The sequence below is a fragment of the Carassius gibelio genome, chromosome A4, assembly GCF_023724105.1.
Source record: "Carassius gibelio isolate Cgi1373 ecotype wild population from Czech Republic chromosome A4, carGib1.2-hapl.c, whole genome shotgun sequence".
Lineage (NCBI taxonomy): Eukaryota > Metazoa > Chordata > Actinopteri > Cypriniformes > Cyprinidae > Carassius > Carassius gibelio.
The window spans coordinates 31,020,483-31,045,640 of NC_068374.1; the positions used below are offsets into that span (position 1 = coordinate 31,020,483).

Below are 25,158 nucleotides of genomic sequence, written 5' to 3' on the forward strand. Positions count from 1 at the left end.
CCGTGGCTGAAGTGTTGTCTTCTGAGCATCTGGCAGACTGCTGTTTGCTTCTCCATATCTAACCATACATTAGACCTACGCTGGTTCCTCCTGATTATAGAGCTCCTGCAGTCTCAGTTAACACAGAGTTTAGCTTTAGACTCGGACACCATGGGTTTCCATTCCTTCAGTTGCTATTTGTTGTGTTTCTGTCCTGCAGCTTCTTCTCCTTCTTCTTCTTCTTTAAGGGTGTGTCATACAGAATTAGAGGTTTGTGGTGGAAGTGTGTTTGAAAGAGGAGAAACTCTGACCTAGCAGCTATAAATAGAGCCTGGCTTGCTTCACTGAGAGATTTACAATACCGTATATGCTACAGTATAAATATAAGTGTTCCTGTCTGAATTTATGCATGGTTTCATTCAATAATGACATTTATTAATCATTTACAATGATCCAGTTTGTCAAGCTCAGCTGAATACAAATTAACCTGGTTGGAAATAGCTGCTAGGGATGTAAAAACTCAAAGGTTGTCACCTTAATGCAACCCATTTTACTTCAATAATGTGACTTTTTTTTTGTGAAATGCTAAAAAAAAATGTGGGTTGGGACTTGGTTTTATCTTTTATATATATAAAAAAAGGCATTACATTCAAGTTTCATAAAACAATTCCAAAGTAGCTATTTGCCTAATGGTTAAGAAAATCTATATTAAAATCCACATGTTATTAAATTAGATTTTATTATTCTAGAATTTTATATATTTTTATTTGGAATAACATATCTAAATAAATATTTCACAATAAGACCGGGATCATGAATTAATTATCAATCTTCATAAAAAAAAAAAAAAAAAAAAAAACTATATACCACTGAAATGATTAAATTGTATATATTAAATACATACAGCAAAAAATGGTAGGTGTTGAAAAAATTAAGATTTTTTTTTTTAAAATACCTCTAAAAATTGCTAATTTCTTTTAAAATACATCAATTTTGGTATATTTTTCTTTTAAAATACATCAATTTTGGTATATTTTTTATTTATTTAAAGGCACATTATTTAACCACATACAGGAAAGAATATAATTTGAATATATAATTTATAATTTCCCCTAAATTATGTTTTTGCTCTCATCCGAAATGTTGAATATCATTATGGCATACAAAGAGGTCAGATGTATATAAAATTATACAAAAAAGTCAAAAGTAAATCCCCTCATGGTGGTTTTGTTGTATCACATGCTGAATGGTTAAAATAAGGCTTTTTCTCAAATGTGGACACCATGCATCAGAGGGTTATTCAGTTATATAAAAAAAAATATTTTACTAAAAATTATTTTATTTGGATGTTTTCACATTAAAAAAAAGCATTTATTTACAGTGTAATTAAAATACTATATCAGTAGACATATGCGCAATCGGGAAGGATACAAAACGTAGATCTTTTCAATGAGAAAACTTCCTTAAATAGAGGCTTAATTTAACCTCCCAAGCACCTTTTTAATGCCTAGAGGACCACGCTGTAGTTGTAACATGCCACAGCATTATACAGCTCAGTTAGATGCTTTCGGTTTAATTGCTGAGTCTAGTTTTGAGAGATTTATTTATATTTTAAAGCTATTTTGTAAACACCCATTTAAAGTTATTTATTGCATTTCTGCCTCATTTTTAATCTGAAAAAGCCACTGTGATGGGCGGTATACATGGTAGGCAAGCAAATCTGGTGAGAGACGGATATGTTTGGAGAGAGGCATATTGATTAAAGGGTCACATTCATGCACTGCGCTCACTAAAACTTATGGTGCATAAACACTTTAGAGAGTTTATCAGATACCTCATTTTTGCTTCAAAGAGCTTAAGTATCCATCATTTTATTTCCCAGGGTCCCCGCTGTAAACAAACGCTTGCCATCTGCCAGGTTTACAGCTTGATGTCACCCGGTGGTGCTGTCAGATGTGGCTAGTTGCTGTTTCCCAACAAAACTGCCCGCAATGACCTGAAATCAGAAGTACTTAGAGAGAGGAGAAGTTGCATCAGAATAAGAAAAAGACAGAATGCAATAGCAAAGTTCATGAAGGGAATGGTTTACTCAAAAAGAACAGCTGCCATCATTTACTGAAACCATATGACTCTTTTCTTTGGAAAACAAAAGGAGATGAGTTTGGGAGAACGAAAAAACTAGAAGCTACTTTTTCCCACGCAATGAGCCTGAATGATTCCTGAGTTCGTCAAACTCTAAAAGAAGACAAAATACTATAATGTACCATAAAATAATTAACTTCTCAAATTTCAAATTATTCTTTATTTGTACAAATATTTTATTTCTACATAAATCAATAAAGATTTATTATTTATTTATTAATTCATTGATTTATTAATTAATTAATTGTTTAATTTATTATTAAATAAATTAATATTCATAGTATTTATTTAGTACTGTTGCTAAATACCAGATTCAATAATACACTCATTAAGTGAATAAAACACTCATTCAGTTTCAGGATGAATAAGAGCAGAACAAATCTCTTGAGCAAATGATTCAGTGATTCAGGGAAGAGTCTCTCATTTAGTTTCTAAAAGAGTCAGCTTTTTATGAACTAATCTGTTGAGTAAATGATACAAGGATTCAGTTGTGAAGAGCATTTGTTTAGTTTCTGAATGAATCAGCATTTTGAAAGAATAGTTTGTGTCAGATGCTTGTCCCCCCCTTATTAGCTAATGAATGATAATAATTTGTAATCGGTTGAGCGAATGATTTCACGATTCATTCATAAAGACAGTCACTTGTTTAATTTCTGTATGAATCAACATTTTTTAATGTATCTGTTGAAATATTATTCAATGATTTCCTTATAAAGAGTCTCTTAAGAGTCTCCCTTATAAAGAGTTTAGTTTCTGAACAAATCAACATTTTTTAAATGAAATGGTTAAGCGACTAATTCAATGATTAACTCAAAAAGAAAGTCATTTTAGTTTCTGAATGAATCAGAGTTCTTAAATGAATCTCTTGAGCAAATGATTCTCTTGTGAAGAACCTCTTGTTTAAGTTTCTTAATGAATCAGCGTTTTTGAAGGAATCATTTATATGAGGTTCCGTCACTACCTAGTACATTTTCTGCAATGCAAAGTAAATAACAGTTTTATCATAATTATTTCTCATGAAAATCTTTTCCTCTGCCATAGTTTTCACATCTTGAGGCACCAAATTTACTGTCCAAACCTGCACTAACCCTTTAAAGCTTTGTCTTCCAAAGTGTGAGAAGCAAAGGTCTTTTATCACTATACAGAAAGCAACATGAAATGACATGTTGACGTTCTCTCATTGAAATGACAACAGCGTGAGCTGCAGAAGAGTGTCTGTTTCCTATTCTCCAAACCAGGACGTGTACGTTCCAGTGGGAATGCTTTGGTTGTAGTTGGGATATGAACAATGGCTGCAGGCAGAATTTCAACTATCTTTTCTTTTTTTTGTCGCTCTCCCTTTTCTTTAGCTGACACAAGCACTTGGTTCAATTTTCATGACAGCTAATTACCCACATAGGCACACAGAGCAGTGCTTAATGTTGGCCTGGAAATGTTCTTGACAAGCTGCCGATGGTTATAAGCTTTATTGCATCATCAATGATGTCAGAAAGTACAATCCTATTAAACCTCAGAATCTATATGAGAGTCTCGTGGGCATTATATCAAAGTCTAAGAGGGAAAGACTTCATGTATGAGAAGTTTTATTGGTCTTGAGAGGTGAGAGGCCAAAAGGGTCAGCTATGTTGTCTTTGTGAATTGAAATCTGGTCATATTTCACGATATGTATTTGGAAACCTCTCACTACATCTTCATTATCAGAGTGTTTGTGTTGTATGTGACCGTGAGGGAATGCATTTTCGTGCTGGACTGTCTGTTGTGGTTTATTTTGATGGATGGAGATCTTGAGTGGCAGATGGCTCTCCAGCCTGCAGACGCGTTATCACACACCAGGGGGTCCGAACACCAAAACACAACAACACAACTCTATGCATTAGACCACTAACATTTGGACTTCTTTCTTTGATTGAGAGGAAAGTTTTTAAACTTTCAATGTCTTTATATGACATTTTCCACAAGTAGAGTACAAAATAAAGCTTAAGAGTATTTTTTAAGAAAGTGAAGTGAGTAATTTCTGTGCCACTGGTATTACAAATGACTGAACAATTATTTTATTTTAACATTTGGCTTCCAGAAAATGGTATTTGTCCACCTCATAAATATTTTATCAGCTGTTTTAGTTTCTATTTGTTGTAAATGTGCTTTGCAACTTTTTCAATGCTGTTACTAAAATATGAAATCCGAATACAGGGTACAACCTTTATTTGTGTGATTTTATTAATTTCAAGCAATAAACATTAAATAAACATAAGAAAACAGAATGGCAAACAGGGTTGCAAGTTTAGACTCATTAGGGCTAGATAGTTCGAAATTAAATGAAATGAAATAGAATAAGAATTAAGTAATAAAAATGAATACAAGTAAATGCAGGCAACACAAACATTTATGTAAAAACAAATGAGAAAATGTATTACTTAGTATTAACTGAGTTATCTGTAGTTTTCTTTGTATGTACAAAGTAAATTGACTGAGTATTTTGTATGTTTTTTTAAAACTATGTTCATTTTTATATAACACACACACACACACACACACAAACACACACACACACACACACACACACACACACATATATATCTAAGCAGTATCTATACGATATTGCAACACCAGTCTCTACAGTGTTTGTGGGCAGTGGCATATTTAATGAAAGTGCATGTATAGTATAATAAGCAATCAGTATGTTTGTGATAATAGCTGATGCTGAATCAGCTCAGATAGTGTCAAGCAGCCAAACTCAGCCATTAGACATCAATTTGTCTGATTATGTGTGTGAAAGTGTATGATTGAGTATTTTCCATCAGAGTTTCCAGGTCACCTTTAAATGTGACAGCATCTCGACAGTGACTTGGGACCCTATTTAAAACTGAAGTACCACATGTGCATGTGTTTTTAATTTTGAAGATTGTGTTTTGTGTTTGCTTAAGGCAGTTTTTTGACCAGAGTTGCAGGACAGATTCAGATATTCCTGCGACCACCTGCAACGCAGATCAAAAAGCAGAGGATAATATTTCCTGCGAATATATAAATCAGAAAGTGCTTTTGATGACACCTGCCTGTGGTTGTTTGTGAATTTGAGGGACGTGAAAGCCTTTTTTCTCAGTCTGTCTTCAAGGTGACGTGTTTGTCGGTTAGTTTCAGATGTAACGTGATCTGAGGGACAATATGGAGGAAAGAACGAGACGGATGAATAATGACAGCCTGTGTTGCTCAAAAGAGAGAGCGTGTGTGCAATCATTTCACACAAGGACAGCGATACAAAGATGAAGACAGACAGTACAGGAAATGGAAGGATGCAGATTCGTCCCAATAGTCTCAAGAAAGAGTTTGGATAATGAATACAACTGTGTGTGTGTGTGCGTTTGAGTTGTTTGTGGGGCTTTTTATGAGTGTGTCAGCATCCTGGCGATGTGATGCCGACACACCACTCTAATTGCATACTGAATATGGACACACACACACACACACACACACAGAGACACAGCAGAGGTCCATTAAAGTATAATGCAGTTAGAAGTCATATTCAATACTCCAGGCTGGCTTTTGCCTTAATTGTGGGAAAGAATGTCTTTTCAAGGACAGTGAATAATGCCTTAATGTATGTTTTCTTTGATTTTTTGGGAGATAAGAACTGCATTAGCTCAGTGTAATAACAACAGAAGTCAATGGAAAGTCCCCACCATGACAGAAAAAACAAACATGGGCTAATAGACTCCAATTTCTCAGCAATTTTACCCTGATTCAACACTGTTGACCCACAAAGACCAGACAAAGAGATGACAATTTTTACTGCTCTCTCCCACACAGTGACTCACACACCCCTTTGTTGAAATGTAGTAGAACATGACAAACACATCTTAACTTGTCTAAGTGGAAAGTCAGACGCACTTTAAGAACAACTTTTACACCAAACCTGTTCCTGGGGGTCACTGTCTTGCAGAGCTTAGCTCCAACCCTAAACACACCTGAACCAAAGTTATCAAGATATTCAGACCTGTTATACGCAATACACACACAACCATTGTCCAGTAAATGTTATCGCTCTCTTTTATATCTAGAAAAGAAGATTAGGCGGCTACGAAAGTGTTGACAAAAGAGCTTAACACAGGAAACATACATTAGAGCTCATTCATCAGGTCATAGGTGAATGAGAAAACTCATCCTGTGGTTGTTTGGGTACAGTGAGTCAGAATATCTCACTTTAAGTTCCCACACACACTTCTGCCTACGTGAGTAATGCGTTTTAAGATGTTCAGTCAGATTACAAAAATATAGAAAAGATACAGTATTCTTCATTTTCAGTTGTCTTTTTGCCATTATAGTAATTGTTATTCGATAAATTAAAAATCATAATAATTAGAAGATTAAACACTTAAGCAAAAGGGAAATGATAAAATGCCAGCAAAGTTAATCAGAGAAAGTCAACAATCTGTCCAGATGTCTGTGTCCGATGGGAAACAACACACACACACACACACACACACACACACTCAATTAATCCATATCAGCCTTTGATTGTATAACGAAGCCACCCAAATACTATGTAAATATTGAAGTATTAGCAGAATGCTAATCTAGAATGCTAAATGTATATTTAAAAATTTGAAGCACTGTTTTGCATCAGTTTCTTTGGGGTTTAGATGGTACTCCAAGGAACTTGGAAGAATCCAATGGAATTACCATGGTACATGTCCAAAGCAAAACACAGCATTTCTATTGGAAGTGAAAAAAATAAAAGTAAAATAATAAATAATAAAATAAACAATGTAGTGATTTGTAAAGCCACTTTTTGTATTGCGTATTCAATATTGCAGTTTTTGAATTACTTTCTAGTGCTTTTATTAATTATACAGCGTATCATATAAATTGCATTTCTTTATAATCAATCAAGAGCCCTAGTATTTTCAACAAAAAAATGTCTAATGGCCTGTATTTATCCAGATGGAGCTTTGTCATCTTTATTGACAGAAAACATCCTTTTTGTTACTGTATATGCCGTTTTATGAGTGAGTGTATTTTAGTTGCAGTCTGACTTATGGTTTTGTTTGCTCGGAGCGGTGATAAGGGAACTGATGTGTTTTAGAGTATGTTACGGCTAGATAGAGACAGATTAATCCTCCAGTATACCATAATCCTCGGCTGATGGATGGCTGCAGATATGTGACTGTGTGCTCATGGCTCAGAGGAAACAGGCCTGCTGGGAATGAGCAACTCAAGGTCATGCGTACAGCTGGGCTAGTTAACAATCAAGCCTTTTAGAGCTTTTACATTAACATCTATATATTATTCAGAGCTCCTTTCTCTTGTTCATTGGCTTTAAAGTTTGATTGCTGATGAGTTTAGGATGCAAAAACATTCTTGCTTTGCTCATTTAGTCTTTCGATTTCCCCTTGGAATAAACAATATCTCTGTACCTCAGGTTCGTTAGTTTCCCGGCTCTCTGGGATTAAATATTGCCATTAGTTCCGCATCTATCAGCAGCGAGGACATTTCATCAATGTGTATAGCTTTAGATCTTTACAGCTTAATATTCATAATGCTGCCTACTTCATGGTTTGCCACAAACAATGGCCAACTGTTTGATGAAGCGGGTGAGCTGAAGGTCAGCAGCGGAGGGGGGGTGTGTCCAGTGGACAAATGATTGAATAACAGCACAATTCACCTAGGCACAGGTGGGATCATTTTAGTGCATGCTCAGGCAGAGTGAACCCATATTGAATCTCAGACAAACACTTAGACACACTTTGTTTGCAGACCATTGTCTCTGGTTGTAATGAGTTAGCAGGCTAAATAAGGCCAGTATTTGAGGTCAAGAATAAATTAATACCTTTATACTGCAAGAACACATTCAATTAATCAAAAGTGACAATAAAGACATTTATTATGTTACAAAATATTAATATATTTCAAATAAAATCTGTACTTTTTAATTTTCTATCAATCAAATAATCCTAAAATAAATAATTTCTGAAATAAGTTACATTTGATAATATATTTAAACAGAATGTTGCCAAATTAATTGCAAAAATAACATGAAATAATTCTACTTTTCTTTCATTGTTTGGACAGCTTACATCACCTTTTCATTTAAATATGCAATATGAATTTAAAATCTCACAAAATTATGCAAAGAAATGACTCATCAGGATTTGTGGAAGTTTTTAAACTACATTGGAAACAACGGAAATGAACAAAATTCTTACAAATTCGATTTTACTGCTTGGAGTTTTTCAAATTCTTACAAAATGATCCAGAGAAAAAGTACATCTTCACTGGCCATCAGCAAGATTTCTGGTCACTTTTCAACCTGACGCAATGGAAAAACCAATAATTATTCAAATTCCCCCAAAACTATCCCCAAAAAAGTATCTTAAGTTGCCATCTACAAGATTTCTGGTAACTTTTAAAACTGACACAATGGAAAAAACAATGTTTTGGAAACATGAATGATTAAAAATGCCGTTTATTTCAAAATGGCCAATGCATGACCAAATAAAATGGGTATGAATTTGCTAGTAACAAAGAATCTTGCGTGCTTGTTGGATGAAGTCATATAAAGTACTTTCCTTTGTTAAGTGGATGACAACACTTTTCATGTGAAAGTGTCATATATGACAGGGCGAAAGTTGTTTTTGGTTTCATAACCTGGCTAAGGTAGAATCTGCATACTTCTGTTCTATTAGCCACAATTCTTAAAATACAGGGAAATGGTGAGTGTTGCGCAAAACCTGAATGACAGGTTTTCAAATTCGGTGGTTCGGTTTCCATGTGAGCGTATTTACACTAAATATAACAGACTGCACAACTATGAAGAAGGATTACTTCCTCATATGAGCGAGCGAAAAACTGGCATGCAGGTGCGAGGGATTTGAACATTTCTAAAACGGCCAATTAAATCACATAAACCCATCTCCCGCTATCACTGACGCGTTAATGACAAACCCTCAGGTTGTCGACCCCCTGATCCAAACTGTCTGGTTCTTGTCCAGTAGTCTCTCTATCCCTCATTAACACATCCTTTCTGTTCCTCCGTCACTCTCGTTTTCCTTTCATCTCTCGTTCCCAGCGGTCTCAGTTTCATTCGGTTCCCTTACCTCTAGCTGGATTAAACCGTAAGATATCAGACGCTCTGAGAACACTGTGCACTTACAGGCATTAACACACTTTTAAACAATGCTTTCTGTGTGCCGTGCGCAAACACATACGACTCTTAACATAACACAAATACACACTATAAGTCAAGATAATGTTACATGAGAGTGAATAAACGAACCAATGTAGTACTAAATCTGTCAGTCTCAATCTAAGCACAGAGACTGCTTTCATAGGGCCCCATTTCAGCAGTGCTGGTCATTAGCTTTCATGTAGTGTAATTTCAGCAGTGCCGGTCACTCTCTGCGGACTCGCTGCTGAGAGACAAACTGTATAAAACTATTACTGTCAGCTACGACATGGCAGAGCATCTACACATGCATTAGCATGCTTAAATCATTCATCGATTGCAACATACAGTACTGTACACACTCTAGAGATGTGTGTGTTTTGAGGCAGTGACTTGAAATTAAAGGTATTGTTTATATGGAGATGTGTTGGATGGCTTTGCATTATTAAAGACTTGCCCTTTTAATGAGCATCCATTCAGTCAAGTGTGTGTGAGTGTGTGTGTGTGTGTGTGTTCAAGTGGCCATATGAACACTTCATATCGCTTCAGTGAATCCCGCCTTGTCGGGATTGGTTGAGTTTGCTCCTGTCAGTTGGTGATTGGTTACTCTAATTGTCCATCTGTCTCTCTCTTTGTCTTCGTTGCAGTTATGAGGCGGAATCCGTTCGCGGCGGAGGGATGCTGCCGGAAAGGCTCCAGGAACGCCCTACAGGAGCTGTACAATCCCACACAGGTATCAGAACGCTGGATCCTATGCTACACATATCAGTTTAGGGGATTGTAGATAATCGCATACGCTGTAAAAATATCCTGGGGAAAATGTTTAAATAAAAATATAGTGTTACACACATGACACTAAAATTATGTGATAAACATTAACTAAATAACATAAAATGTAACAAAAAATATTCAAATGTACATAACTGTTAACAATATATATATATATATATATATACACGTTACTTTACGTTAAACATAAAAACTAAGAAAGCAGAAATTAAGTAAAAGTAAAAACAAACTCCAATAATCTTTTAGTTTAATTTATATTTATATCAATTTATATTTATAAGAATATTTATATTATTATTTACATCCAATAATCTTATTTACAACTTATGAAAATATTTTTTTGTTTGTTTGTTTCAAAAATCATTCACAGGCAGTTCAAATTCATTCTGAAATCCAGTGAATAAATCAGAAATGAACTGGGATTGATTGGACTGTGAAATATTGACGTTACATTAAAAAATGAAGGCGGGAGGGGGGAAATATTAATGAAAATTTGATTTCACGTGACTATACATTTCCTGGATTGAGGTCAGCAGGAAAAAAAAATAACCTCTGGACCTCCACTGGAATGCTTGAGTATGATACTAAGGAAACACATTTCATTTCCAATGTAAACAATGCACATCTACAGCTCAGCCCAGCAGATCCTCTCCTCAAAGCCAACAATATGCCAGGATTGAATTTCATCTGGTTTAATTTCATCCCTCTCTCTTATTTCGTATGCTGATCTTCCTGCATATTTCCACCCACCTCCACCTTTCAGTGATTGATCGCATAGCCTGTCTGTTCTCTGTCGCCCAACCGACCGTCCTGTTCCACAGACAGCAGGAAATGAAGGTGTAGCTGTAATAGTGTTTTCATCTCATGTTCGAAAACAATTTCACCTTGAGAAATCAGGCTCAGTGCTGTCAAAACATTTTGCACGTAAAGGAAGCCGACAGCTCTGAAATGTCACAGCACAAGCAGTAGGTGGTCTAGACTGGCACTACACACACACAAACACACACACACACACACACGTCTTTTTATCGACTTCAAAAGTATTTATACTGAGCTAATTATATTTTCTATTCCTCAAAGACATATTCTGGCCTCAGAACAAGTTAAGATCAATAAACAGCATTTGTAGCACAATTTTAATTACCACAAAAATGAATTACATTTACACACAATGGAAGTCAATCTCAATATGTTCAAATTCTCTCTGTTTCAATAGTGTAGACACAAGACGCAAACAACATGTGTGTTAACATGATTTTCCTGTGAAAACATCTCTGACTAAGCTTTTCTGTATAAACTTATCTCCAGTTTTACAACTTCACTGCCATGACAGAAGAACGATAAACCCTTAAACCACAAGATATCATTTAAACATGCAGCACAAATCATAGTTTCAACATAGCTTTTCTAGAACAATAAGATTCACATTTATCACATTATCCATTCACTTCTGTTGTAAAATGCTGTTGATTGGGATGAACTTGCATTGCACCAGAAAAAAAGAAAAGAAAAAAAAAACCTACAGTGGAATGCCATAAACTCTAAAACCCCCAAATGACTATAAAATGATTATTTATACAGGTTCACGCTTTTTAAGTCCCATAAAACTGGTCCCCATTCACTTCTATTGCAAGTGCATCACTGCAACCTCGATTTTTTTATGCTACAAATGTCGACTGAGAAGAACTTGTACTGAACTCTACATTTCTGACAGCCAAAATGCATGTCAACGTGATTTTAATGTGAAAAAGATCACTTCACTAACCTTTTTAATAAACCTATATCCAGTTTTACAGCTTTGTCGCCATTACAACGGAACACTATAAACTCTAAAACGACTGTAAAAGGATTTAAACAGGTTAACAGCACTAAAAATATGTTTTAAAAGAATAATCCACTGTAAATTGCTTTTATAAAATGTTAAGATTCACATTTCTGCCAAGTCCTCAAAATAGTTGGCCTCATTCACTTGCATTATAAATGAATCTCTGCAACCATGGCTGGTTACAAATATTGTCAATTGAGATTAACTTGTGCTGAACACAGAATATTCTTTTAACTTTCATTCATACATTATTTACTATGTTTAATACACAGTTTTCCTCTTTGTGACCATTGGCTGCTCTTCACATGTAGTTCATTTCAGGTTTACTATCCTTGTAGGAACTTTTGTTCCCCTCAATGTGGACAAAACCCAACCACCCCCTCACACACACACACACACATACACACACACTTGTTCTGATGTAAATTCAAGCTTTTAAACTGAGCTCAATCCCCGGTGGATTCTAAGCGAGTCTGAATACATGTACAGTATATTTAAACTATGTTTCCATATGCAGCGGCACATGTAAAGTTCCATTCATTTTTCCACAAATTTGAGGCTTAGTTTTTAACCACTCGTGCAGCATTTGCCATATGATACGCATAAAGGCAACAGAGTCCCATTGAGATTTGGAGACACTTTTACGGGGTACATTTAGAAAGGCCGTTGCCTATCTTTTGAATTTCAATACCCTTAGCTCGCTCAACAGTTGCATGTAAGTTTAAGTAGCTTTACTGTGAAAGCAGCCACATTCATGCGGACTAGAAACACTATACAGGAGATTCAGGTTATTGGCACTCAGATAAAGCTGAAGTGTGCACTTAATAGGCTAGAACACTGTACACTACTTATACAGTATGATGTTGTAATGTTCAACAAGCACCATACTGTATATACATACAGCATGCAGTAAAACGCAACACAGCTTTTATTATTCCACCAGAAACTATGACAGGTACTAAAACTATTACACTGAGACTATTATAGCAGATTATACTCTCTCTCTCCCTCGCTGTTATTCTTTTACAGGCTGTTCGCCCTCAGCAAAGCTTTTTAGTCAGGCTGTAATGTGCCACTGTTCGGCTTTTACTGACCCTGCTGGGTAATGAGACTTTCACTCATCTGCCGAACGCTTGTGCTCTCTTTCTTGTGTGAATGAGCAGGACGGTCCAAGAATCATCTGCTCTGTAAATGTTACCATCTCAGCCCTAATGAGGACACCCCGAGAGATGTGCAGCTTGGCTTTAAGTCTAGCAATGTGTGGAAATTCAGCACAGATGCATAATCATAAAAATCATGAGTAGTATTTCATCAGCTTTATTTGGCTTGTTAGGGACTTTAGAGCAATGCACTGTGTGAAAACTACATTTATAATAATTCTCTGAATTCCCTTTGCATGGACTTTAACGGAAGCGTACAGGAAACTCTTGATGTTAACATAATACACATAAGCATAAAAAGACCATGTTTAAGCAGATACTTTCACTGTAATACAGTATGATTCTAAATGGCCATTCTTATTTTTATTATTTTCCCCTACACCTATCACAGTGCATTCTGGGAAATCTGTTTTATCGTATACATTTTTATTATACCAGAATGCTTTGTGAGATCATCAACAGAATTGAATCAGATTTTTGCCACTTTGAGTTAATTTTCTTGTCACATGCATTTTGGAAACTTATTCAGTATTTTGTTTGTTTGTTTAATGAGCTCATTGCAATGCATTCTGGGTTAAAACTATTTTACTGTAATTTTCCTTAACTTAAAATTCTAATGAAAATAAGAAAAAAAATTTTTTTTTAAACTTATCTGGAATAAAATAAAAGAATTTATAAACTTTCAAAAACTACATTTTTTTTAGGTTGCATTACTAAAATGACAATTTTTTTATTATTATTATAAAGCTAAATAGAAGCTAAACAGGAAAAAAAAATGACTTAAACATTGAAATTCTAAAGTGGAACCATTTAAAATCCTGTCTTCATTTACTCATTCTCCACTTTTTCCAAACCAAGTTTCTTTCTTTCTGCTGAACACAAAATAAATTTTTTTGAATGGCTACCATCAACTGTTCAACAGCTGAATGAAATTAATAGAGGTTTGGAACAACTGAAGGGTGAGTAAATAAATGAAAAGAATTATGATATTAAACCTGAGTGATCGTATCATGTAAGATCATGTTTCAGAAATGACTGATCCAAATATCAAAGGCACTGCTGATGTATCAGTTTGAGAGGAAGAGAGGGATCGTGGGAATGGTTGAGCGAGTCTATAGAGGTTGGCTGACAGCTGTCATACTTCACTGTGTCTAAGCGCTCTTCTGCCCTTCATCACACAGATGCTTGATTTCAACTGTGTGTGTGTGTGTGTGTGTGTGCGTGAGAGTGAGAGTGAGAGTGATGGGTAACACCTGAGGGCTGCACACACCCCAAACATCACAAACAATTACGAAAACATGAGAAGATGCAAGATTAGACAAGCACCTTATCATAGTGAATCTGACGCAAAGAACCCACAAACTGCCACATATATTTCACACTCTCTTCTCGGAATCAGTTTCACTGGCCTTTAAAAATCCTCACACTTTCTTTTACTGTCAGAGTCATTTGCAGCATTCCATATTCAGATGTTTACGGACATGTGGCTTTGCTGTGGGACAAAACACTGGAGTACAGAGCGGAGACTTGTGGCTTTAGTTTCAGGTTCACTGAAGTGCACAATAAATTAGCTCACTGTTTTATTTTTATTTAATTAAGTAAAATTATAAAATAAATATAAGCTTTTTTTTATTCCACTAGATTCTGCTATTTTAAAATTTAAAGTCTTCATTTTATCAGTAATATATTCTGTAGATATTCTATTGGAATCTCAATTACTTTCTTAAATATGTATGTATATATACATACATATATATATATATATATATATATATATATATATATATATATATATATATATATATATATATATATATATATATATATATATATATGATAAAGATAAATAAATCTAAGCATATATTTAAAATAAATTATTTTATTATATATAGCTATAATAAAGAGGAATAAATCTAAGTGTAAATTTAAAGTAAATTTGGAAAAGCAAAACTGTTTACTTTAGATTATATAGATCATTTAAACACACACACACACACAATATATACTGAAATCATATACAGTATAATCTAAGTTTGTATACCCTTTGTATGTGTGTTTGAGGGAGTCTTTGATAATCTGGTGAAAGTTCAGGCAGCCTTTCATTACGTTTAAACTCTTGAGAGGAGAACTATAATCAAAGCATCAGATGTCTCGTATTTCCCTCAGCACGCAGCAGCACACATTAGTTTGTGAACTCACTGAACTGAACTCCTCTATGCCACTTGTCTCTGTAGCTCAGTGTAAGATGCTTTTCAGGTGCGAGAGGTGGAAAATCACTGGCTTGACTTTGACTTCTCAGGATCTCTCTCTCTTTCACTGGTACTCCCACCCTCCCTCGCTTCTCCTTGTCCTCTGTATGAGTCTCTTTCGCTGGCTCAGTGGGAAATGCGTGGTTTTATTTGTTTATCTTAAAGCAGGTTTTTCTGGTGAGGTGGATTGGGGTAAAAGAGGGTGTGTGTCCACATCTACACAGTGAATAACTAATGAAACGTAGCAAAGCTTCTAACTTAAATAAATATTTCAACTTTAATTCAATTTTAGTAAGTCATTTAATTTGAAAGCTTAATTCTACTTAGCTGGTTTGGAGGGAAACATTTATACAACTTATTTGTGTACTCTCTGCATATTTAGTAGCAAAATAAAATATTCCGTAAAAATACTGTTTGTGACTTTTTCGATTCAGGTATATAATGTATAGCTCCTTTAAATAATTTATACATAAAATATATTGAAAAAACACAAAACAATAAAAAGCATATCAATTACATACCAGAATATATCTTATATGATTAAATTCATATTATCAAATATACATGAATGTACAAATATTTTAATTATAATATTTAATATACATACAAATATTAACTATGTATACATATATTTAAAATGTATATTGTTAATATTTGTAATGAATTTTTTTTATTTTATTTCTGTTTCAATTTTAATTGTAAAGTTTAAAATATAAATATATAATGTGCATATATATATATATATATATATATATATATATATATATATATATATATATATAGATAATATATAATAATAATTTTTAAAAAGTTTTTCCTATTTTTTATTATTTTTTAAAATGTCAATATAGTTTTTATTAAGTTTTAATTTTTAGTTTTAGTCCCTGTAGTTCTTAAACTAAACAAAAAAAATAGATCTTTTTTTACTTTATTTCAGTTTGTCATATATATATATATATATATATATATATATATATATATATATATATATGTATATATATATATATATATATATATATATATATATTTATATATATATATATATTTATATATATATATATATATGTATATATATATATATATATATATATATATATATATATATATATATTTATATATATATATATATGTATATATATATATATATATATATAAATATATATATATATATATATATATATATATACACACACATATAACATTTTAAAGTAAAGCTTCATTTTAAAGCTTCATTTCAAAGTAACTTCTTCAATACTAGTGTAACAGTCTTACATCACTCTAGAGGTATCCCATAATCCTCTATCACACACTGCCAGCGCACATGGTAGCATTTCCCTTAAACTTTTAACTCAACCTCTCAATGCAGCACCCTGTGAGTTCACGTGTGTGCGTGTGTGTGTGTACCTGGCCAGTAGAAAGGACACATTGGCAGTGTCGGGCAGAGCCAGTGGAAACTTCCTGTTTGAGCGCTTAGGGCATTCAACACTGCACCCATTCACCCATTCACTCCCTCTCTCTCTCTCAGTGGCGTTCATATACCCCTCTATTAGATACTCACTAGAGGTCAAAGGAAGTCACATCATTACTTGACACTAAGCAATTTCTTCAAGCAATATATATACGTTTTTTTAAATAAGTGTTTTTCATTTGTTTAAATCCCTTATTTTAAGTATGAGCATAAACAAAATATGAAAAATATCCACAGTAAAGGCATTGATTGTATTGTGGGATGATGCAATAATAGAGTCATACTATGATGTAACTCTGGAACGTCATCATCAATTTAGTAGGCTGTTAAAAGTGTAAACTGGTGTTTTTATGAGAAAGGAGGAGTTCATCCCTGCTGTGTGGCTGTTTGCGAAAATCATGGAAAAGTTGCTTCAGCTTTTACAGTTTGGAAAAGTTGATTTGGTCTCTTGTGAATGAGGGTTTGCGGGCAGAAGCGCGTTTGTCTCTTTCTCCTCTTCTCGTTGACTCGGGATCAGTTTTACTGCAGCAGCACTAAATCAAGCTCTCCGCTTTAAGAGACAGACAAGAGATCAGTCAAGACGAGCAGCGCATTGAATCTGGGACTGCTGGGACTGAGTGTGAGGGGGAGAGACGCACAAGGACAGCTTTATCAGCAGCGCGAGTGTGTATGAATATGTGCATGCGACAGCTGAAAGAGGTATTAACTGTCTCGCAGAGCTGGACTCTGAGAGCTGGCATGCAGTTTGGTGTTTACTGAGCAAATACAGACAGACGCACGGGCACACGAACTAGTGCAGCACTCAGCTGGACTCAGCGCAGCAGGCATGAGTCATCATCATCATCATCATCATCGCCACGGCAACAGCCGCTGCCCGCCTGACGGGTGCATTCTGTAATGGATGAATGATAAGAAAGATAAGGAGAAACTTCCTGTGTATCAGCACCAAGTGTGCTCAAATTTCTGCATGATGTGATTGAGATGATCAGTCGTTGAAAAACAAACTAATGTATTTGATTTGGATCTCAAGAAATATGTTTGATTATTATAAATCTCGGACAGAGTTTTTGCTGCTTAATATTTTGTGAAACCGTGATATACTACCATTCAAACGTTATGTAAGATATAATAATAATTATTATTATTATTTTAATTAATACTTGTTTTCAACATGGGCAGCCTAGATTAAGTTGGCATTTATATTGCTCAGAAGATTTCTATTTGGAAATTTTTCAGCAAAACAATGAAAAAAAAAAAGTTACATAATAAAATAAATTAAGCAGCAAAAACTGTTTTCAGCAATGATAACCATAACCACTGTAAATAATTGAATATCAATAATAATTATAATATCTGAGCGCCAAATAAGCATATTTGCTTGATTTCTGAAGGATCATGTGACACTGAAGCCTGGAGTAATGATGCTGAAAATTACGCAGAAATCATTTACATTTACGGTTTCTGTCATATAGCATATTATGTGTGTTAACAAATAATATAATATAATATATGTAACGATAAAAACTCCATATACATCGGGAAGAAGGAGGTGGGAACCGGCGCACAATCAAATAAAGACTTTAATGCCAAAAATAAACACAGCGCGTCAGTCGCCGTGAGGGGCAAATAAAAAGCAAACACATAAAATAATGTCCCAGGCCTGGTCCTCTCTCGTCCTTCACTATAGTCGCTCCAGTTTTATATCCTTCCATCTCCTACATGGGACTCGATACTGGCGGTGGGGCGCAGGTGTAGCTCATCTCCAATCACTACACCTGGCCTCACTCCTCGTTCCCACGCCTCTCGGCCCCGACCCACTCGCCACAATATAATATAAATGTTAATGCATATATTATGAAGTGCAGAAGTGCAAACTAATATGAATAAAATTCTGAAATCTTTACACTCTTTAGTTCTCTAAATTAAACTTAAGCCCTCTGAGTGTGCTAAACTCTCTCTCTCAGCTCATATAAATGGATGATAAATCTTAGCATGAGGACAGATGGAGGCAAGGCTTTGACTTTCTTTAATAATTCATCTCATGCTTATAAACCAAGTCTGAGAGCTTCCGAGGTCGTCGGGTCGCGGGGTCAAATCATGACCTCAGTGACCGAGAATCAATCTCCTGAAAAGCAGCAGCGAACTTTCAGTGAGACGTTAGTGTGTGTTTCTTCAGCTATGGCCGCAGGTCGATTTTTATGCAAACTAACAGATTTCAACATAAATAAAATCCATCATATGGTTAACAATCATAAAATTATTAAATTAGCATAAAACTGCATCAATTATATGCATACAACTATAAAAATAAAAACATTAATATAAAAGACTGACAAATATTTATATTTTATTAATTTTTTTGCACAAATAACAACAGTTACTGAGAAAAATCTATTTAAGTGTGAACCAAAATTCTAAAAAGTTGACCACATTTACCTTCATCTCAGTTGTTATGTGTTATAATATTGATATTACCATAAATAAATTATATATATATATATATATATATATATATATATATATATATATATATATATATAGTTAAAATATTAAAAGAAAATTAATAATATCTTAATAAATAATACTGAATATCTTATAATGAATTTGAAATTTGCCTAGGCAAAACTATTTTTCAGAGGATTATCATTATTAAATTAAATTAAATTAAATTAAATTAAATTAAATTAAATTAAATTAAATTAAATTAAATTAAATTAAATTTATCCAAAAGTGACTTACAGTGCATTCAGGCTATCAATTATTACTTAACATGTGTTCCCAGGGATATTAATATTAATTAATATTAATATTAACTATTATTAATAGACAAATTAAGTAAATTAGAGTGTGAAAAGTATTTTCAAGAGTTTGCTTTCTAAACTTCTGCAGGGCCAAAAGTGCTAATATATTTAAGAAACACCCCGCTGCTTTCTCTTGTGGGCAAACAGATTCTTTGAATGTATGATTATTAATGCTTTGCTCATGTTTGCCTCTTGTGTTTTGGTGTTTTGGATTCTTTTTGGATTTCAGGAAAGCCTGAACGTAGTGAAGATAAATGCACGGCGCACAAACACAACCGTACCTCAAACACACTTACGCATATCAAAGCTCTGTTGTAGCGTATCGACTTGACAAAATGTTACAATTACCGCAGGCTACTGCCAGCTGTGTTTTACTGTGGGATTTGAATCTCATTAAAGGTGCGTGCAGTCAAGTTTTCCTCATTAAAATTTAACACGTAAAGAAATTAAGAGTACTTTTGGGGGGAAAAAATATGGTTCAGATCATATCAGTAGCCTAATAAAAGCTGCTTTATTTTACATATCTCAACATTTTGAGATCACATGACCAGCCGAATACTCACATCATCTACTCACTTTTACTTGTTATTCGACATATTTGTTTATCAAATAATTCACAATTACTGTATGCTGAATTTGTATTAATGCATTTTGCTACTGTATGCAAATATGTCTGTTTTTCTTTGCCACAAACCTCTGCCAGAGTTTCTGCGAGCATCTGTATGTGTGTGTGTGTGTTTGTGTGTCGCTCTGGTATTATTGTAATGTGAATGCATTCCAGCTATCTAATTGCAGTGGAAAGCAGCTAGCTGTGTCGGTGCGCTGGGAATAAATGAGCTCAGGGCGTCTACAGACTGACAGAGCACCATGTGAACGTGTTTTTGTCTGAGAGACAGAGATACTGAGGGAAACATAGGCTGAGGGAGAGACCATATCTCAGCATCGTTGTCTGCTCTGTGATAACAATGTGAAAGTGTGTGTTGAAGATTGATGCTGGATCTGTGTGAGCAGGAACAAATAGCAAATCCTGTGGACGGAAGCCTCAGTTAGGATACAGTGCTGAATCCGCTTCTGTTCACTCACAGTTCAGTTATAAACAGCCTCATTCTATAAACAAAGGGACTCTCTTAAATATTCTGATCTCAAATATGAATTTTTAAAGTATGATCTGAGAGTTTATTGTGAAGACTTTCTAGTCTGGTCAGAATGTGTTTTGTCGGGGGTTATTTCAGGGAGACGAGCGATGTGTACTGTATATGTGTATAATATCTCCTGATTTAACTGCATTAACATTGCTGCAATAAAAAAGACTATTTACTACAATGTTTTGAAGATGAATCAAAATAAATAGATAATAAATTAATAATTTATATAAAGTTTAAATAATTTTTGATGCACACATTTGTTTGACACATTTATGAAAATATTTAAAATAATTTGGTCTATTAATCTATATGAAAAACATTTTTGAACCTGATAAACTTGAAGTTAGTTGCACAGCATTGCTGCAATAAATCGATTTATTTTATATATATATTTAGCAAAATAATAAAAAAACTCAATCTGAAAAATTAATAAAAAATAAATATTATATTATAACAATAAATATATATTATTTATTTATATTTAGTATAATAATATTTGAAATAATTTATTTCATTTCAATACAATTATTTCAAATAATTTTATACCATTATTATTACTTTTCATAAAATTATTACACATTTATTTAAAATATAGCAACATCTCCTTGATTCTTGTTTTTTTTTAAAAGGAGCTCGACTTCAGTTATTTATTCATACAGACAGTCTCGGAGATGCTTCTGTAAGCTGTTGTATGAAGGGGATCATTGAGAGTCATATCTGTTGGTAAATGTGACTTTCAATCCCAAACACAGACTGACTGAAAGTAACTTTGGTCATTGACGTGTAGCTTTTGTTAGCCCTCTCAACACATAGCTTATGATCATATACACATCCCATCTGTACCCCTGCATAATGGAGTTCACTTTCAACTTTATCTATTTATAACACAATATAGGGATGATAGCTGGAAAATCCACTTAAGTTTTATATCAAGGTTTTTCTATTACCATAGTCCTGACGTGTCTGAAGGAACCGGAGTGGACACTATATCATTAGCTATATATGTATAAAGAGACCGTGCTTCAGAGAAAAGCTCTCAGCATTTTGAATGGCTCTGCCAAATACAGACACCGTCCTGCTACCGATGAAGCTCAGTGTAAAGTTTTACGAATTTTACCCTGCTACTGAATGATTGATTATTATGCTTATCCATTGTAATTAATTCTTTCATGCTGCCTTTTTTAAATTAAAAGGAATAGCACATGCGAAAATTGTCTTTATTTACTCACCCTCGTGTCATTCCAACCTGTATGACTTTCTTCTATCTGTGGAACACAAAAGTAGATGTTTAGTTGAATGTTCATGCTGCTCTTTTCCATAAAAGAAGGCAGATGATGATGGATGTTCACAAGCTGCAGAAATGATAAAAAGTACCATAAAAGTACAATATCAGGACTTCTGTGATATATTTTACAAAGTTGCAGAAGACTGAAGATAGAAAGTCATTCAGTTTTGAAACAACATGAAGGAGAGTAAATGACAATAAATTTTGCATGAACTGACCCTTTAAGAATATATTTCTAGACAACCTGATTTTATGCTCTGTATATGCAAAGACATAGTTTCGGTTTCCATAAGAATTTATCTGCTGATAAGGTGTTGCAATGGTGCTTTATTCTAGGTATCTTAAAACCTGTCAGCGCAGATACTGGCCAAAAACTCTGGGAAAATTCCACTAGAATAGAGTGCTTAAACTGATGAGAGTGGGTGTGTATAAAAGAGAGTGAAAGAGGCTGACACACACACACACACACACACACACACACACAAAGAGACAGAGCATGTGGGTGGCTGTAGGTTTGAATAATGATTTAGAGAAGTACATTGCTATTCTCTTTGTAAATGTTAGATTACATCCAACATGAAGAAACTTGATGAAACCGAGTGAAACCAGAGCTAGAGATATCGATTTCAACAACTAAAGATCAACTCAAATGGGAATAGTTCACACAAAAAGTGAAATTCTGAAAGTTTGGATAGACAGACAGACAAGTAGATAGAAATTCACCGCTGACCTGTAAGACTGACCTTTAACTTTTGGCCCCTATTGAGCAGATTGAGGGAAGGGTCCACACAGCTCAGCAAGATTCCACTTTCACTGCCACAGGCCTTCAGCAGAACATTTCACAAGTCTTTGGTGTGTTTGATGTGGTGAGATGGTGTGTGTTCACTGCTTTTGTTACAGTGTGGAAGAAGTTCAGGAATTTAAGAGCACTCTTTAATAGGATAAACACCACAAAATAACATTGCTCGCTGGGAGACTTACAACTGATTGCAACAGAATTTGACATCAATATGATGCGAAGCTAAATATCATGCACAAATATTGGGTAAAACAGTCAATTTTAATTAGGTTAAACTCTTTCAGGACGGTATATTTACAATCTCTAATTTGTATGAATTTTTCCCTCAGTTTGTCGCAGCACATTCTGATCACTGCATTCTGGATTGTTTTACTATGTCATAATTTGGCCAAAACGAGGCACTGTACCTTATATCAAAATGTATTTTTTTAGGATTGTAAAAGTTAATTTGAAATTGAAATTTAATTCAAAGTAGTTTTATTGGCAGTCATAGTTATAAAAAGTAGGAATGGACAATTTTTTTTTACAATGGACAATATAAAAGTCTATTATTATTAAGGATGTTTTAATATTCAACCCTCCTGCACAGTTATGTTACTCTAATTAAACACATCTAATATTTGGAGTTACAGGATGTTATGTTAAAACTAAACTGGTGGGTTAAAACCCAAATCGGTGGGAAGGCAGCAGAATTAATTGTCCCTGTCGTAGAGGATTTAAGATAAGATTTTAATAATACTGACTTGTGCAAAACTTTCCCCTTTATGGCAGCCTGCTGATTTATGGTCTTTACAGAGCTTTAAATATGGACATTGGAAATGAGTCTTTACATTTATATTCACATTTATGCATTTGGCAGACACTTTTATCCAAAGCGATAAATTGCATGGAATGTCTACATTTTATCATTTGAAGCATTCCCTGAAAAATAAACCAATGATGCCAGGGGTGTCCAAACCTGTTCCTGGAGGGCCACTGTACTTTAGAGTTTAGCTCCAACCCTAATTAAACACACCTTAACCAAGGTAACCAGACTCACTAGAAACTCCCAAGCATGTGTGTTGGAGCTGGTTGGAGTTAATTGCATGATATTGGCCCTCTAGGAGCAGGACTGAACAACCCCCAGCTATGATCTACTGTTCTACCTACTTTGTCTGTTTTCTTATTAATACCATCGACCCTTTTCTTCTTCTCTTTCCTAGGCTGAGTTTTCTGCGGCGGCGGTGTTGCATCAGGCCCGGCGTGATCAGATGGCGGACACATGTCGTGCCTACAGCGCGTCCAGCCGCAAGCGACGTGTGCTGACCCCCAGCGACCTCAAGCACTTTGTGGTGGACGAGGAGCATGAGCTCATCTACTGCTACGTCCCCAAGGTGGCCTGCACCAACTGGAAGCGGGTCATGATGGTGCTGAGTGGCCGGGGCAAGTACAGCGGCCCCATGGAGATCCCGTCCAACGAGGCCCACGTGCCCTCCAACCTCAAAACCCTAAACCAGTACAGCATTCCCGACATCAACCACCGGCTCAAGAGCTACCTCAAGTTTCTGTTTGTGCGTGAGCCCTTCGAGCGGTTGGTTTCAGCCTACCGTAACAAATTCACGCTCCGATACAACACCTCATTTCACAAGCGCTATGGGACGAAGATTGTGCGGCGGTACCGCAAGAATGCAACAACCGAGGCACTGCAGAGCGGCGCCGATGTGAAATTCCAAGAGTTCGCCGAGTACCTGGTGGATCCGGGCACGCAGAGAGAAGCTCCGCTCAACGAACACTGGCAGACGGTCTACTCGCTCTGCCACCCCTGCCATATCCACTACGATCTAGTGGGCAAATACGAGACTCTGGAGGAGGACGCCAACTATGTGCTCAAACTGGCAGGGGTGGGTGACTCCTTGCGCTTCCCATCCTATGCCAAATCCACCCGTACCACCGACCAAATGGCCGCCATGTTTTTCAACAACATCAGCTCCCAGCAGCAAGGCCAGCTGTACCAACTTTACAAACTGGACTTTCTTATGTTCAACTACTCCACTCCCAGCTACCTAAAACTGCAGTAAACACGCATACGCAGTCGCGCACACGTTCCGAGCTTGTCAAACAAGGTTGAGCAATGGGAGAAGGACCATGGCTGAAAGACACAGGCGGGGGAATCAACAAGCACTCAATGTAAAATCGTATTTATATCCGGATGGTTGGTTTATTTCGAGATGAGAGCTATCGATCAACTGCAGATGCGGACAACTTGGAAAGTCTTTTGAGACGGAAGTCTAATGTATTTGCCCATTGAATTGTACATTTCCAGTGTAAAGGCCCCTGTTCCCAAACATCAAAAGCAATATAACAGATTCTGAGCTATA

At 35.1% G+C, this 25,158-nt stretch overlaps 1 protein-coding gene across 2 annotated transcripts in view; it reads left to right on the forward strand.

Annotated features, from left to right (window-relative positions):
* LOC127977036 (carbohydrate sulfotransferase 11) overlaps positions 1 to 25,158 on the forward strand; it is a 35,026-nt gene extending 9,868 nt beyond the window's left edge. For both annotated transcript variants that reach the window (XM_052581695.1, XM_052581686.1), the window contains exons 2-3: positions 9,928 to 10,013; positions 24,004 to 25,158. In XM_052581695.1, the coding sequence (XP_052437655.1) occupies positions 9,928 to 10,013; positions 24,004 to 24,858 (941 nt within the window). In that variant the 3' untranslated portion in view covers positions 24,859 to 25,158. The remainder of the gene's footprint in view (positions 1 to 9,927; positions 10,014 to 24,003) is intronic.